Here is a 14,359-nt window from a genome sequence, read left to right on the forward strand (position 1 = left end):
TAAAGAACCGAGTCTACCTGCAGGTCTGAACAGAAAATTTGGGTAAGCAGTGAAAATGGACGGAAAAAGTGAATGCATAAATGGTTAAAGCAGATATTAACAGGACAAGTGGAATTTATAGTTATAAGACAACTGTCTTATAACTATAAATCATAAATGGTGAGTTAAAGTAAAACTTTTGAACATGCCAGGTGGTAAAAATGAACGTTCTTGAGACCTGACAGAGCTACAGAGGAATGTCAGGAGGGAGAGGCTGAGAACCGCTGATGGAGCAGATTGCAAAGTAAACATCAGAACAACAGCTGCTCAATCTGAATTCCACAAAACCAACAAACATTTTAATTGGTTGGTCAGATGCAAAGGTGGAACTTTAAAAAGTTCCCATCTTTTATTCTACTGCAACGAACATGCACATTATGTATGCACATTACTAAGCTGGCAAAGCAGTTTTTTGGTTCTAGTTCTTATGCAAGTCAGGGTTGCAGGAGAGCAAAAATCACTGAATATCAAATGATTGTGAATTATTTACCTCCTCTGTAAACCAGTAAGATGACTTCTCCCCGTTTGGCGTGCTCCTGGATAATTGTTTGTACCTGAGAACAAACATTAAAAGTATTAAGTTCTGAAATTGTTTCAAACTTTTTAATCATGCAAAGTCATTTCTGATGATTCAAACTTAAGGGGTGTGAGGAAAAAATAAGCTAAAATGTTGGAAACCACTTTTTTTTTACGCACTGTATTATCTTCATCGGTTTATGTTTCATCTCCCTGGTTTTCTTTCCACTTTTTCTCCTTTACCTGTGTAAAGCTAAGGCTCTGGACGTCAGCTCCGTTGATTTTGACAACAGCGTCCCCTGGCTGCAGGGAGTTGCACTGCTTCCTGTCCCAAACTCGATTTACTAAAGCAATAGTGCCTCCTGGACCGCCAGCCGTCATGCTGAAGCCCAGGCCTCTGTCTCCTTCAGTCTGGCCCAAGGCCACTGGCACCAGCTCCCCTCCACTGAAAGCTCCAAGTCCACTGCCTACACTCATTGCCCCAGGTGAGGACATGCTGCTGGGACTTGCAGTGGGGCTGGTGTTGCCCTGGAAACCATTAAAGCCACGGTGTTGCGGGCTGTCTGGGGTTGGAGGTCTGAGATGGGAGGTCTGTGGTCTGAATAGGTGGGGATGAGTGCTGCGGGGACCACCGGGGGAAGAGGAGGGCCTTCCTGGGGACTGAGGCAGGGGTAGCCGGGACCCCGACAGGGTGGACAGGTCACTCTCAGACGACTTGGATGTTCCATAAAGTAAAGGATGACGAGGTGTCGCGAGTGAGTTATTGTTGTGATTACGGATCATTGATGCCCTGATGAAGAAGAGAAAGGAGAGTTAAAATCAATACTAAATGCCTCTGTGTTCAGAGACAGTATCATACTAAAACATATAGGGATGCAGTATCTGCCATTTAGTTTTTAGAAATAATGTCCATCTCTGAAATCCAATTTTCGCTCATCACAACATGGCAGATAGATTAACAACCCCGCAAACCGTAGTGAAGCTTAATCTAAAATGCTTCCTTTTTCGACTGGCAAGATGATTACCTGACTGATCACTGAAAATTTTGTTGCACTGAGGCTAATTATAGCCTCAGTATCCTGTTTTTAGCTGGTAGGAACCCCATGTGGTTGTCATCTATTTCAAGGTTTGACATACTGTGGGTTCAGAGATACTCTTCTGCATACTTTGATTGTAATAATTGGTTATTTGAGTTACTGTTGCAGTGTGGCCATTCTCCACTCAAGTCAACAAGGCATTTTCTCCCAGAGAACTACTGGGACAACGGATATTTTCCTTTCTTTTTTTTTCCCTCAGAGTATTCTCTGTAACCCCAACCGATGGTTGTGTGTAGATTAGCAGTTTCTGAAATACTCAGACAAGCCCGTCTGGCATAAATAGCCATGCCATGTTCAAAGTCACTTAAATCACCTTTCCATTCTGAATCACTGTGTCAGTTTAAACAGGTATTCTTGGCCATGTCTATATGCCTAAATGCGCTTATTTGCTGATCAGATAATGGGCAGTTGAACATGTGTATCTAATAAAGTGGCCTGTAGGCGTATATGTCAAGATAACCCATAAAACTGTACTCCATGAATCATTAAGGGGAAAATTTGATTTATGGTTGGCACCTTGACTCCAGACTGATGGTGAACTTGCTGAGCTAGCTACGCCCACACAGCAGTGGACAGTTAAATTTCCCAAGGGGATACAAGAAAAACTGGAAGGACTTCCCCAATGAGCTCATAAATAGATCAAATTATACTCAAATTACACAAATTAAAAGAGAATTAATCATTTAATGTCTCTAGGTATGCATTTATTTTTGCATTTAAGTTATTACCTGTGTGAACCAATCGCAGAAACAACTTCACTGTCACTTTGGCTTGCCATTGTTGGGTCGAGTGACTGCAGCCTGGCTAAACTTCTGTGGGAGCGAGGTGGGCGAACAGGGGACGAAGAGACGGCATTGCTCACACTGGAGCGTCTGTAAGGGGGCAGATGTCTGGAGGTGACAGACATGGCATTTCCATTTGTGTCCAGAGTCACGCCAGGCTCCATGTACCTCCCATCACCGTGAACCCCATTAAAGTGCTGTGTGTGGGGTGAGGGTGCTGGTAGGCGAGGTAGTTGGTGAAGAGATTGAGGTTGGGTGGTGGTGGGTGGTAGGATGGGGTCCACACTGTCCAGTAACCTCGAGTGCTTTGGATAACCATCCGGGTTGTAGAGCATTGGATACCCTCTTCTAACTTCTACATCCACGCTGTGGCCTACAGACACCACCTTGAGCATCTCTACAACCTCTTTGTGAGACATTCCCAACACACAGACGTCATTGATGTACACCAGGATGTCCGCTAATAAACCACAAACAAAAGGACAGGGATACAAAAATAATTATCACAAATTTCTTAACTTAACAACAGATTCTTTCTGTTAAACTGTTCTCACTTCTGTTATATTTTTTGAAAAATCCATCTACCAAACTACCATCCAAATGTTAATTCAATATTAATTAGAAAATTGCTTATTATCAACTAGTCTGTGCGTTCAAAGCACTCTTTTGATCTGTTTTAATCTCAAATAATTTAAAATTAACAGATTATAATTTGTTGATTGTTGCATTGTTTTCTGAAATTGTGTGTGTTTGTGCTTGCAGATGCAAAGCACAAACACACATAGCTAATGTACTCATATTTATTTAGCACTTTTCTAGTTTTACTGACTCCTCAAAGCCCTTTGAACTACAAGTCACACAATAACTGTTTTCTATGCACTTCAATCACCAGTTAACTCAAAATGTGTGGAGAAAACCCACTGCAAGTACTCTGGAGTGGATTAAACATGCAAACTCTGCACAGAATTAAACCATGAACCATCTTGATGTGAGGCAACAGTGCGGCTCATCCCACTACAACCACACTGTTTCACATCCCGTGTCTGTGTCAAGGCACCATCTCTCAAGGCACCTTCTGACCTCTGTATGACCTCTGTTCCTTATGCGGACCATATATGATCATATCTACACTGTTTTACTATTACGCTCTTTTGAGATTCTCCCATGACCCTGCAAAGACCAGCGGTTTTGTGTCCCTGCGGGACGCTGGGTGAATGCATGTGAACACAGGCAGTTCTCATGACAGTGTGCTGATGAACTCTGTCACCACTGTCCCGTGAAAAATACACACAGACATGACATGTCTGTCACGATTCCCTCAAACCACCATTTTACTTGATTTGACCGACACTGCTGGACCTAAAAATCTTTAAATCTAAAAATCTTTATCAGTAGTTATGGGTTAAATGTGACACCAAACAACCGCAGTGTACAAAAATTTGTATCACCCGTACAACAGTATAAAAATATTCATATTGCAGTCTAACTAAGCAAAATTTAGGTTATTTTTGCAGCTGAAAAATGTCAGAATGGGTCAAATTTGACCCGAGCAGTATGTAAGGGTTAACCCTTCTTACTAGTTTCATATGCTTAAGTGTGGAGCGTTTGTAAATGGAATACACACTGTGTATTTTGTATGTGTGTAGACTAATCCGACCACATAATCCTCCTAAACCAGCCTATTAACAGATATGAACTAGATCAGTCCCTGCAGAGACAGCCTGTGCCCCGGCTTTCTAGAGTGCAAATACCATGCCTAGTGCATTTGCATGAGTGTGTCTGCAACCAGCATGTGCAGTGGTGTTTATGCATGACGGCCAGATTAGAGTGTGCTAGCCCTGAAGATTAAGAACTGATCACTCACTTTCTGTGGAATATTTTATAGTGAAACCCACAGAAATTCTGACAGAAAGAACAAAAATAAGAAAAAGACACTTACACACTACCAACTGCAAAACTGTAGCAGTCATGACCATGATACATATAATCTTTTACCTGTCTTAAGAGTGGAGGGTCCACTTTCTGTCACACTGTACACCTGCAGAAACTCTCTCGGCCTGCTTCCCCCCACAATATTGAAACCAAACCCTCTGGGGCCTTTGATCAAGTGTGTGTGCACAGGGAAACCCCTGAGGTCCCCAGGCTCGTCCGTGAACCCTGCGAGTTAGCGATAAAGGTGGAAAAGAGAGGATGGGTTAATAACGATGCTTACCTCCAAGAAAAAGTCATAATAGTCCTTAAGGAAAGAAATTAAAAAATATGCCAACAGGGTGGAATCATAGAAGAGACTGAACACCGTCCTGCATGTTTACATACAATTCAGTGCTTAGAACTGACAGGTCTTACGAATAAGGCAAAAGAGAGAGAGCTGTAACACTGCAAACCAATCAGCAGATGGGCTTTTAACAAAATGCTACACAAACCAAAGCATATGGTTGGCCGATTGCATTAAAAGCAGAATCCATTACAGACGACCACCTTAAAATGGAAACATAATCCATTAGGTCGACCCAGCTCTCTACAGTAATCCAGGTCTTTATTTACTATTTACTGTTGCATCAAGAAATCTGTGCTATTACAGACTGCGCCTTTCCTTTCATGTTTGTTCTTAATTCAATCCTGCCCTAATTGTGGGGACAGAAGCAGCAATCATTTCCAGCTGTAAACATGTAAATGTTTGTACCAGATTGTGCAGAAATCATCATAATGAATATTATATCACCTTCTGCTGGTGAGAAAAGTGTACTGCACCTTGTCGAGTCACAGTGTGGCAACAGAGCGTTTCCAATCATGACAAACAGCCATCTGCAACTAGATTACGCCTCTAAACAACAAATGATGTGGCCAAATCATGAAATCAAGTTGCCAGTCACATGTCATACACGTGTCAGCCCTGCCAGTCCCAGCAGCGAGTCTGGCTCTTCGCCAGCAGCTCTGAGCTTTAGGCCTTAATCACTTACACGTCTCAGTTCAGCTAAAAGCTCATTCCATCTCATTTGGCTCTAACAAGCTGGCTGTGTCTGTTTCTTCCCTTTTTGACAAATATATAGCTTCATTTAGACTGTTCAACAGTTAAATCGCTTGCCAGTGTTTTAATAATTACACGGAATTCGAGTGAAACGTAGAGAGAAAGATAGAGACGAATGCAAACGAAAGACGCTCACAGTCGTTTTTGTAGAGGTTTTCCCTGCTTGAGGCTCGATGACTCTGCCAGCTGGTCCTCTTTGGGTTGCGTCTTGGAGAGACAAAGTTGGAAAAGAAATGAAAGCCACCCTCTTTAGAAACATAACAGCATTGGATACAATATGACAGTGCTGGAATTTATTACACTTTTGTTGAACAATAGAAACGCCTGCCTCTGCAAACAATGCAACTTTCTCTACCATCTTTTTCCAGCGTGCTAAAAGGAGGCATTGAGCAAATTGAGAAAATCACATATTCACTTTTTAGAATGAAATGAAAATGATAGACAGACAGACTCAGGTTTCTGACTTTTTTTAAATGCATATATTAAAAATATGCATAATTTATTTATTTTAAAAAACTTTAGTCTATTTATAAGAGTAGATATCTCTTCTATTGTTATCTCAGGTGCAGCATTTTTGCTGTGAATATGGAAGCCTTGACCTCCTATTGTTCAGATCTTTTTACGAGGGGCAGCCAATCAATAATCGAATAGAGAATGACTTGATTGATCTGAATTAGGAATTGTGCAAAAGCCACTGTAACAGAGTCCAAGAATCAAAAGAATTACCATAGAGAAGACCAGCAAGGAAATACAGCCAGTCAGGCTTTGACTAAAAATGCCTGAAAACAATAAATCTCATTAATAAAAATAACGTACATGTTGAATTAATTAAATATTTCTACGTCAGTGATTAGGTTCGGATTAGGAGTAGATGGGTGGGGTTCGGCCATGTTAAGCTGGTAAGTGCATGCAACCCAGCTATTGCTGGGGTTTAAAAAAAGAAGCCAGCCTTGCTGTTGTCCTGTATTTCCTGGCTTTAGCTTCATAATAAGCTGGCAGATAGAATGGTGTTATTGATCTTCTTGTCTAAAGCCTTATTCACACAGGACTTATTATCTGAAGACCTCTAGTCATTTGTAATAATTGCTCAAGAAGTCTGAGATCAAAATCTCATACAAATCTACAGGATCCATAATTTGAAAAGTTAATATTTGTACCACAGATAACCTTTTTATGGTGAATCCCAGAGGTGCTGTGGTGTTATTTATATTTTATTTGTATGAAATTATCTTTAACTTCTGCCTATTTAGAAAGACTTTTCTGTTCTCCACACCTTGCTTGTGCATCTCTGCTGTCAGAGTTGTGACTGTTACAAATTAAGGAGGGTTAGTGTCACTATACAGCATAAAGACTGATAGAAATTTTATATCCTCTTGCAGAAGAACAAGGATGATGATGAGATGGATAACCGCAATGACAGGAATCGGTAATTAACATTTTGCTGTCCTTCAACAGACTTGGCTGTTATTATGTGGCAGCCTATTATTATTAATCTTAGTCCTGTAGCTGCTGACCACAGATGTCAGTAAATTCAAGTAAAACACAGACTTCACTGATCCTGTGCGAACGTGCTGCACAAAATACAGACGTGGGGGGCGGGTAATTTCTAAATCACAAGATCCCCTTTGAATAATAATCCCATGTGAATAGAAGTTAAATCTCAGAACGTGAATAAGCCTGTTCCCTGAAATGTTGGACTATTCATTTAATAGATTTATGGCAACACTTACTCTATGTAAACTGACTCTCCTGGGTCACTGAAGGCCTGCTCCCAGTGATCGGGCATCACGCCTCTCACTCTGGCACCACTCCTGCTGCTGATGATGCCGTTTTCTATGACGTGACCATCGCCTCCGCTACTGGATGCTCGTGTGCGACCGGGAGACCGGTGACCAAGAGGGATGCTGCTGCTAACACCCGCAGAGCCTCCTGTAATTACAGTCAGAATCACTTTTATTGTCACGTGCACATGCAGGATTTTTTTTTTTTTTATGACAGAGAAGAAATACTTAACACTGATATATTATTGAACAGATGTGGCAGGTAAAAAGTTTCTCCTGCAAGCTGTAATGACCTTATTCTGGCATTTCCACTGGGGGCTGTCAGGCAAAAAGACCTGAGGTCAGCATCTCAGCTGTCTTTGTCCTTTCTCTAAGGAGGAAGAATATGTGACTATGCATGCCACACTAGCAGTAGATGAAAAATAAGCATATTTTCTTTCCTAGCTGTCCTTGTAGCTGTCCTTCAGTTCTGAGCTCCAGCATGGATTTAAGAGACGTCAGCCCTAACACTGGGAGTCCTGCTGCACGCGACAAGTGATGCTGGACCCATCCACCCACGCATCGTCACTTCAAAAGATGACTCAGCAGAGGTCAGGGTGTTGGACGGCTCTCTCAAACTCCAACCTGCCTGCATCCTGCACCGGTCCGGACTGCCTGCTGCAATACCTGACTGCTTGGAGCACGTTTCTGGATAGCTGTCTGCCTGATTTTCTCACCTCCCACACTGCCTGCCTCTCTCTTATCTTCTGTCCCATTCTGGCTCCCTGCCTTCACCCTTCTTAACACTCAGCCACCCTACCTGCCACCTCCACCCCCTACGCTGCTGCCGTGCTCCCTTTCTCTAATATTTAATCTTACACGCACCTTCTGTTCAGCTCCTGTGTACTAGTTTCATGTTGCCTTCACTTCTTTGTGCCTGCAGTCTATTCAAGTATATAATTTTGCAGTATTTGTATTTCACTCACGCTTATTCACCACAATTCAAAGGGTAATATTGTTTATAATTTATATTTTTTACTCTTTGTAGCTTGTGATCATTTGAAGGTGTATGGCTGGAGGCCCTTGTCATTTCCTTTTAATCATGAAAGCACAAAAATATCTGTATATGTGATCATTTCCTGTCTTGATCGCTGTATCTTGCAAAGCTTTTGCACATTTTTGCTTCAACTTGTGGTTATTTTGCATCTCTTATGGTCACTGTGTGTCTTTATGGTCATTTACATTTATTTCTCATTATTCCTGGACTTTTTTGGAAGCTATTCTAGTCTCTCTGGAATATATAATAGAGCACAGAAACCTCTGAGTGTTCGGGCTCTTCGTGCCTCCCAGGTTGGCTCAGTAAATGTAGGTCCATATGAAAAATCACCCATGGTCTGAATGAGAACTACTTCCAAATGTTCTCTCGCCACAAGGGGTCGCCACAGCAGGTAGCGCCAGATGTTTTTGATTTGGCAGAAAACCAAAGAGAATTTGCGTCCCCATCTGGACTCGAACCAGTGCCCTTTTATTTTCCAAGCGAATGTGTTAACCACTACAAATTTGGAGGCATCTTCATAACAACTGAATAAATATTCTTGTATTTTTATGATCTAATACCCACACTGAGTCCCAGGCAAAGGATATCTGCACTAGGACTCAAAAACAAAAAAAGGAGTACCTCACAAGTCGAAGCATTATTAGTAACAAGCTGCTTCTACTTTAAGTGCATTTCGCTGATGATGCTTTTATTTAAATATGTTTTTGAAAGTAAGCTCTTTGCATTAGTCTTTTCTCTCACTGGTGATTAATGAGCCTTTTAAGCCTTCTCTTTAAACGAGATAGTATTTTGGTCACAACTGCCACAAAAACCTACAATGACCGTATGTTTGGGGAGCCTAATGACTCGAGTCGAACAATGCTGCTTTCTTGTCGCATGATTTGCTAGTTTTCGTCCCTCACCTCTCTGTGTGCACACTTGTCTGCTTCCCTCTTTGCCTGCTTGACCCAAGGCAGCTTGACCTTCCCTTGGAGGTGATCCAGCAATCGATGAGGCCACAGCCCAACTGAGATTTTAGAGCATACTAATCATGCTAATGATTGATTAATTTGGGCATTGGAGACTGGAGCTATTGATAGAGAGACGATGCAGTATTAAGCTGCTGAATACTTTGCAGTTCTGAGAAGATACATTTTCCCACTGCTGATATGCTATATAAATAACTCAATATAACTGATAACTTCAATGCTTCATTTATGATTACTTAGATGCAGACGAACATTTATTGCTCTGCCAGCACCGGCCATAGTTTAGCTCAGCGACACTTGCCCGAGTCTCCCTCGTTGTGTATGCCTTCTGGTGCAGCCTTTTCCAAGTTGCTGAGCGATTTGCTGCGTGTGCGGAAGTTTCTGAGCAGGTTGCGGTGTTCCTGGTAGGTGATGGGGGGGCTCTCTGCACTAACGTGAACGGGCCGAGGTGTGCCGTAGTAATTCCCTGAGACGGAGAAAAGCAGAAAAGAGACACCCTTTCTTAATAAATTGAGATGCAATGAAAAAGTTAAATGTTATAATGAAATAAACTGAGATATTGGGATTAATGTACATTATGGGCCCATTCAAATCCACTGGCATTAATTTGAAGATCATTAATTTCACAAAGCCTATATGAACAGTTCAAACATGATATGAATTCATGAGATAAATAAATTGCACGATTATGCACATATATACCTCATACAACATATGCATGTACACACCTTTGTTATGTATCCCCTGAGATCATAAACTACATTCTTAGAATGAGCCATCTGCTCCAGCTCCTAAAGCAGAAATGAAATTACCTCCACCCCTCCATTTGGCTCGTGGAGATCCAAATGGGCTGAGGGAAACATTAGATTAGTGAACTCAGCAGCAAGGTCACCAGCCGTCACCGTTTACTGCGCTTTCTGCAGGCGATTGGACGAACAACGCTGCCGACACTCCAGACTGCTTTGCTGTAGCAATACGTCCGTCAATGTCACATGCAAGGCAGGTGAGGATGGCATTTATTGCTCCCATTAAACTCTTATAAATTATGGATGTTAATGTATGGAGGCTTTTTAATCAGAGGCAGCACTCTGACCCTTACAAAAGGAGGAGTCTGTGGGGAAGATACAAGCTGAGTATCACCAGTTTTCATGAATAAGCACCAAGAATTAGCCTTTGAAGCCTCCTTGTATTTACCTTACACATCGCCACTGTTAGAGGCACAATAAGGGAAGAGGGTGACAAAAGTCTTCCAGTGTTTTCTTGCTGAGAAGTAAATGTGAAGACCGATATGACATGGGTTTGATAAATGCACACTTAATGTGAGCCAGGAGACATTTAGCTGAGCTAAGCATAAAGAATGGAAATAGACTCATGTCAAAAAAACAGAACTTAAGCAACAAATCAGAGCACCTATAAATTTACAAGATAAATCTCAGTTGTGCAACATGGACAGAAGGTAAAATGTAAAGATGACAAGTTGTCTCATGGTGTTTTTTTCTGTTAACTGTTTAACTTTTGGCTCTTTTACTTGATCTCTGGTCACGTTGTTTCCTTTTTTGGATTCATGCAGCTTTCACTTGTGCGGCACCTTTTGATGCTTCTTCTTTTAGTCTGATTAAAGTTACCTTTGTTTCACTACCTGCCTGTCTGCCTTCTTTGACTCCTGCACTGGTACAAAATTGTGGTTTTAGACATAGACATAGACTTGATTAACCCCACACTGGGGAAATTCACATGTTACATGAAAATGTGAATTAGAGATATTTTAGAAAAATAGATAATAAATAAATAAAAAATAATATTGTACAAAATAAACAAGTAAAAAAAATATACAAGAGTAATTTGTACTATTTATAAGTGGTTGGTAAATACAGTAAAATACACTGTGAGATTTTTTCATTTGCGCACAAAGAGCAGTGGGAGTGATTATACCTACACATATATTTTAGCAGGTATCTATTGTATGTGTGTTTTGCCCAGCCTGACTACTGTCGGGATAAGTGCTCCGTCCTACAACATGGCTGGAACAGCTAAACAAGCTGCTCAGGGGATATCAGGTATTGTCCATAATGGACGTTAGCTTGGATAGCATCCTCCACTCACCCACCTCCTCTATAAAGTCGAGTGGACTGGCCAGGACAGAGCTGGCCCTCTTCACCTGTCTATTTAGTTGGCTCCGGCCCCTTTCCATGCTGCCATCTCCCCGGCAGACTACTGCATAAAAGATTGCAGAGACCATCACTGTGTCATAAAAGGTCCTCAGTAAAGACCTGTACACCCCAAAGTACTCAGCCTGTCGGGCAGATGGAGCCGACTTTGGTCCTTCTTGTGTAGAGCATGAGTGTTTTCTGACCAGTCCAGTTTACTGTTAAGGTGAACACCCAGGAGTTGGTTTTCTCTGGAACACAACTACCATCTCCTCCATCTTACTGGTGTTGATATGCAGGTGGTTGAATTCACACCAGATGACAAAGTCAGTGATGACCTTCACCACCCAGGACAGTAGGCAAACTGTAGAGGGTCAAGTATTGTGCTCACCAGGTGGGTGAGGAAGATCCTTTCCAGGGTCTACATCAGGCAGGAAGTTAACAACACAGGTCTGAAAATGGTTAGGCTTCCTGGGGTGCACGGTTTTTGGCACTGGACCCACACCAGAAAGTCTTCCAAAGGAGAGGGACCTTTTCCAGACGAAGGCTCAGATGAAACATGCGTGAATCTGTACATGTATTCGTCATTCACCCTTACAAAAAGACTGAGCAAAGACCCCTTGTACAGGAATCACTTTAATTCTTCATATCATAGATTCAAGGAGCAATTTAGGTCCATATTGGCATTATAGTATCCCAAAGTTCCTGCAGATTTACTGGCTGCACATCCACAATATCCCACTCCACCACATCCCACAGTTGCTCTACTGGACTGAGATCTGGTGACTGTTGAGGCCAAAAACCAGTTTGAGATGATGGGAGCTTTGTAACATGGTGTTATCAAGCTGGAAGTAGCCATCAGAAGATGAGTACACTGTAGTTGTAAAGGGATGGAAATAGTCAGCAGTCAGCTGAAACTGTTTCTCCTCATCAAGGCATTTTGCCCCAGAGAACTGCCATTCACTGGATATTTTCTGTTTTTCAGACCACTCTCTGTAAACCCTAGAGAAGGACATATGGGAAAATCCCAGCTGATCAGCAGCTTTTGAGCAGACTGGTGTGTCTGCCATCAACAACCATGCCACGTTCAAAGTCACAAAAATCCCCTTTCTCCCCCATTCTGATGCTCAGTTTGAAATTCAGCAGGTCATCTTGATTATGTCTACATGACTAAATGCACTGAATTGTTGCTGCAGTCTAATTGGCTGATTAGACATTTGCATCAATGAGCAGTTGAACAGGTGTATACAAGAAAGCAGCCAGTGAATGCATACCATGTCCCAAAAAGTTGATTCTGTTAATCTGGATGTAAAGTTTTCAGTGGGTGAAACATTTCGTCATTCATCCAGTTGACTTCTTCAGTCTTAGCAACCTTATAAACAGTACATTTGCACAATGACTGAAACTAGCATCACTGGCAAACAATGGACTGTGAGGTCAGTTTCTGGATCGTTTATATGGAGATTGTCATGACCATTGACCAATGATCAGAAGATAGGTAATAATAATAATAATAATAACGGATTGCATTTATATAGCGCTTTTCGAGACCCTCAAAGCGCTTTACAATTCCACTATTCATTCACTCTCACATTCACACACTGGTGGAGGCAGCTACAGTTGTTGCCACAGCTGCCCTGGGGCAGACTGACAGAAGCAAGGCTGCCATATTGCGCAATCGGCCCCTCTGGCCAACACCAGTAGGCGGTAGGTGAAATATCTTGCCCAAGGACACAACGACCGAGACTGTCCGAGCCGGGGCTCGAACCGGCAACCTTCCGATTGCAAGACGAACTGCCAACTCTTGAGCCATGATCGCCCTCAGTGTACCTACAGGTCAGGCTAGGTAGCAAGGGGGAAAAAAAACATCGAAATGTGTAACACAAAAGGATAATACAGAAAAACACCTCTGCACAGAAGCACATAAATGTCCACAGCACAATATTATGAAGCACGTGACAAGCAACTGGGGTGGGTAGGGGGTGAGGAGCAATCCCAAGCAAACACAGCAGCCATCCTGCCCTGCAGCTATTTTTCCAGCGCTGGGCCCAGACCCGCCGTGTTCTCCAGGAGGGAACAAGCATACACTATATTACTCTCTTTGTGCTGGGGGACCGGGCTCTTGGAGTGGACCAATTTTTGGCCCAGTGTTTTTTGGGGTCTGAAAGCCACAGAGATGCAGTGTTTAGAGAAAATGAGCATGTCCCGATGCTCCTGACACATAAAGCATCACTAAGGGTTTTCGCTTAGGCAGCAGTTGATCTTCTCTCTTAGATCACCTGGGGCTTTGACAAATGTCCACCTGGGATAACCACACTTACAGAAGGCCTTCTTGATATGATGTTCTTCTGCTTCTCTGGCCATTTTTTCTGTGGGGATGGTGTTCGCTGTGTGTTGAAGTGTCCTAATCACACCCAGTTTTTGCTCCAGTGGATAATGACGGTCAAACGTTAAATACTGATCCATGTGCGTTGGTTTACTGTACACATCAACTTTTAAATGTCCCCCATTGCTGATGGAAATCTCAGTCTAAGAAGGCTAACCTTAAAAGGCTAAAAAAAGGACAAAACCTCTAGGGTAACATTAACAACACACCGCTGCTTTCTGAGCTGAATCTGGTTGGACTTTGCTTTAGATTTCAACCAAATTTTTAAGTTCATTCAAAAGTGAAAAGTAGAAATTTAATCTTTTCAGGAATAATAATCTAACCAGCAATCCTCTGACATATAAACACCAATTTATGCTATTTATATATGTATATCGATATCTATATCTATATGTAAATTGTGTTCATCAAGGGGTTATTTCTCATTGTCTGATGTATGTTGGGTTGTCCGATCAGAATCCAGAGATGCTGTAAAGAAAGCTTTTCATCTCTCACTTTTTAACCAGAATGTAATGTACCCTGCATAATGAAACACCATCTTGCAGTCTGTGAATGCACAGGCAGTTAGCTGAAGTGTTT

General features: G+C 42.0%; 1 protein-coding gene across 5 annotated transcripts in view; it reads right to left on the reverse strand.

Annotated features, from left to right (window-relative positions):
* The window catches only part of LOC120719058 (membrane-associated guanylate kinase, WW and PDZ domain-containing protein 1), a 48,076-nt gene that overhangs the window by 11,771 nt on the left and 21,946 nt on the right, over window positions 1-14,359 (reverse strand). For all 5 annotated transcript variants that reach the window (XM_040007932.1, XM_040007931.1, XM_040007933.1 and 2 more), the window contains exons 5-11: window positions 9,549-9,713; window positions 7,193-7,391; window positions 5,599-5,669; window positions 4,430-4,591; window positions 2,381-2,894; window positions 799-1,345; window positions 530-593 (exon numbers count right to left, since the gene is read on the reverse strand). In XM_040007932.1, the coding sequence (XP_039863866.1) occupies window positions 530-593; window positions 799-1,345; window positions 2,381-2,894; window positions 4,430-4,591; window positions 5,599-5,669; window positions 7,193-7,391; window positions 9,549-9,713 (1,722 nt within the window). The remainder of the gene's footprint in view (window positions 1-529; window positions 594-798; window positions 1,346-2,380; window positions 2,895-4,429; window positions 4,592-5,598; window positions 5,670-7,192; window positions 7,392-9,548; window positions 9,714-14,359) is intronic.

This window comes from Simochromis diagramma, unplaced genomic scaffold (genome assembly GCF_900408965.1).
Source record: "Simochromis diagramma unplaced genomic scaffold, fSimDia1.1 OVJJ01000545.1, whole genome shotgun sequence".
NCBI classification, from domain to species: Eukaryota; Metazoa; Chordata; class Actinopteri; order Cichliformes; family Cichlidae; genus Simochromis; species Simochromis diagramma.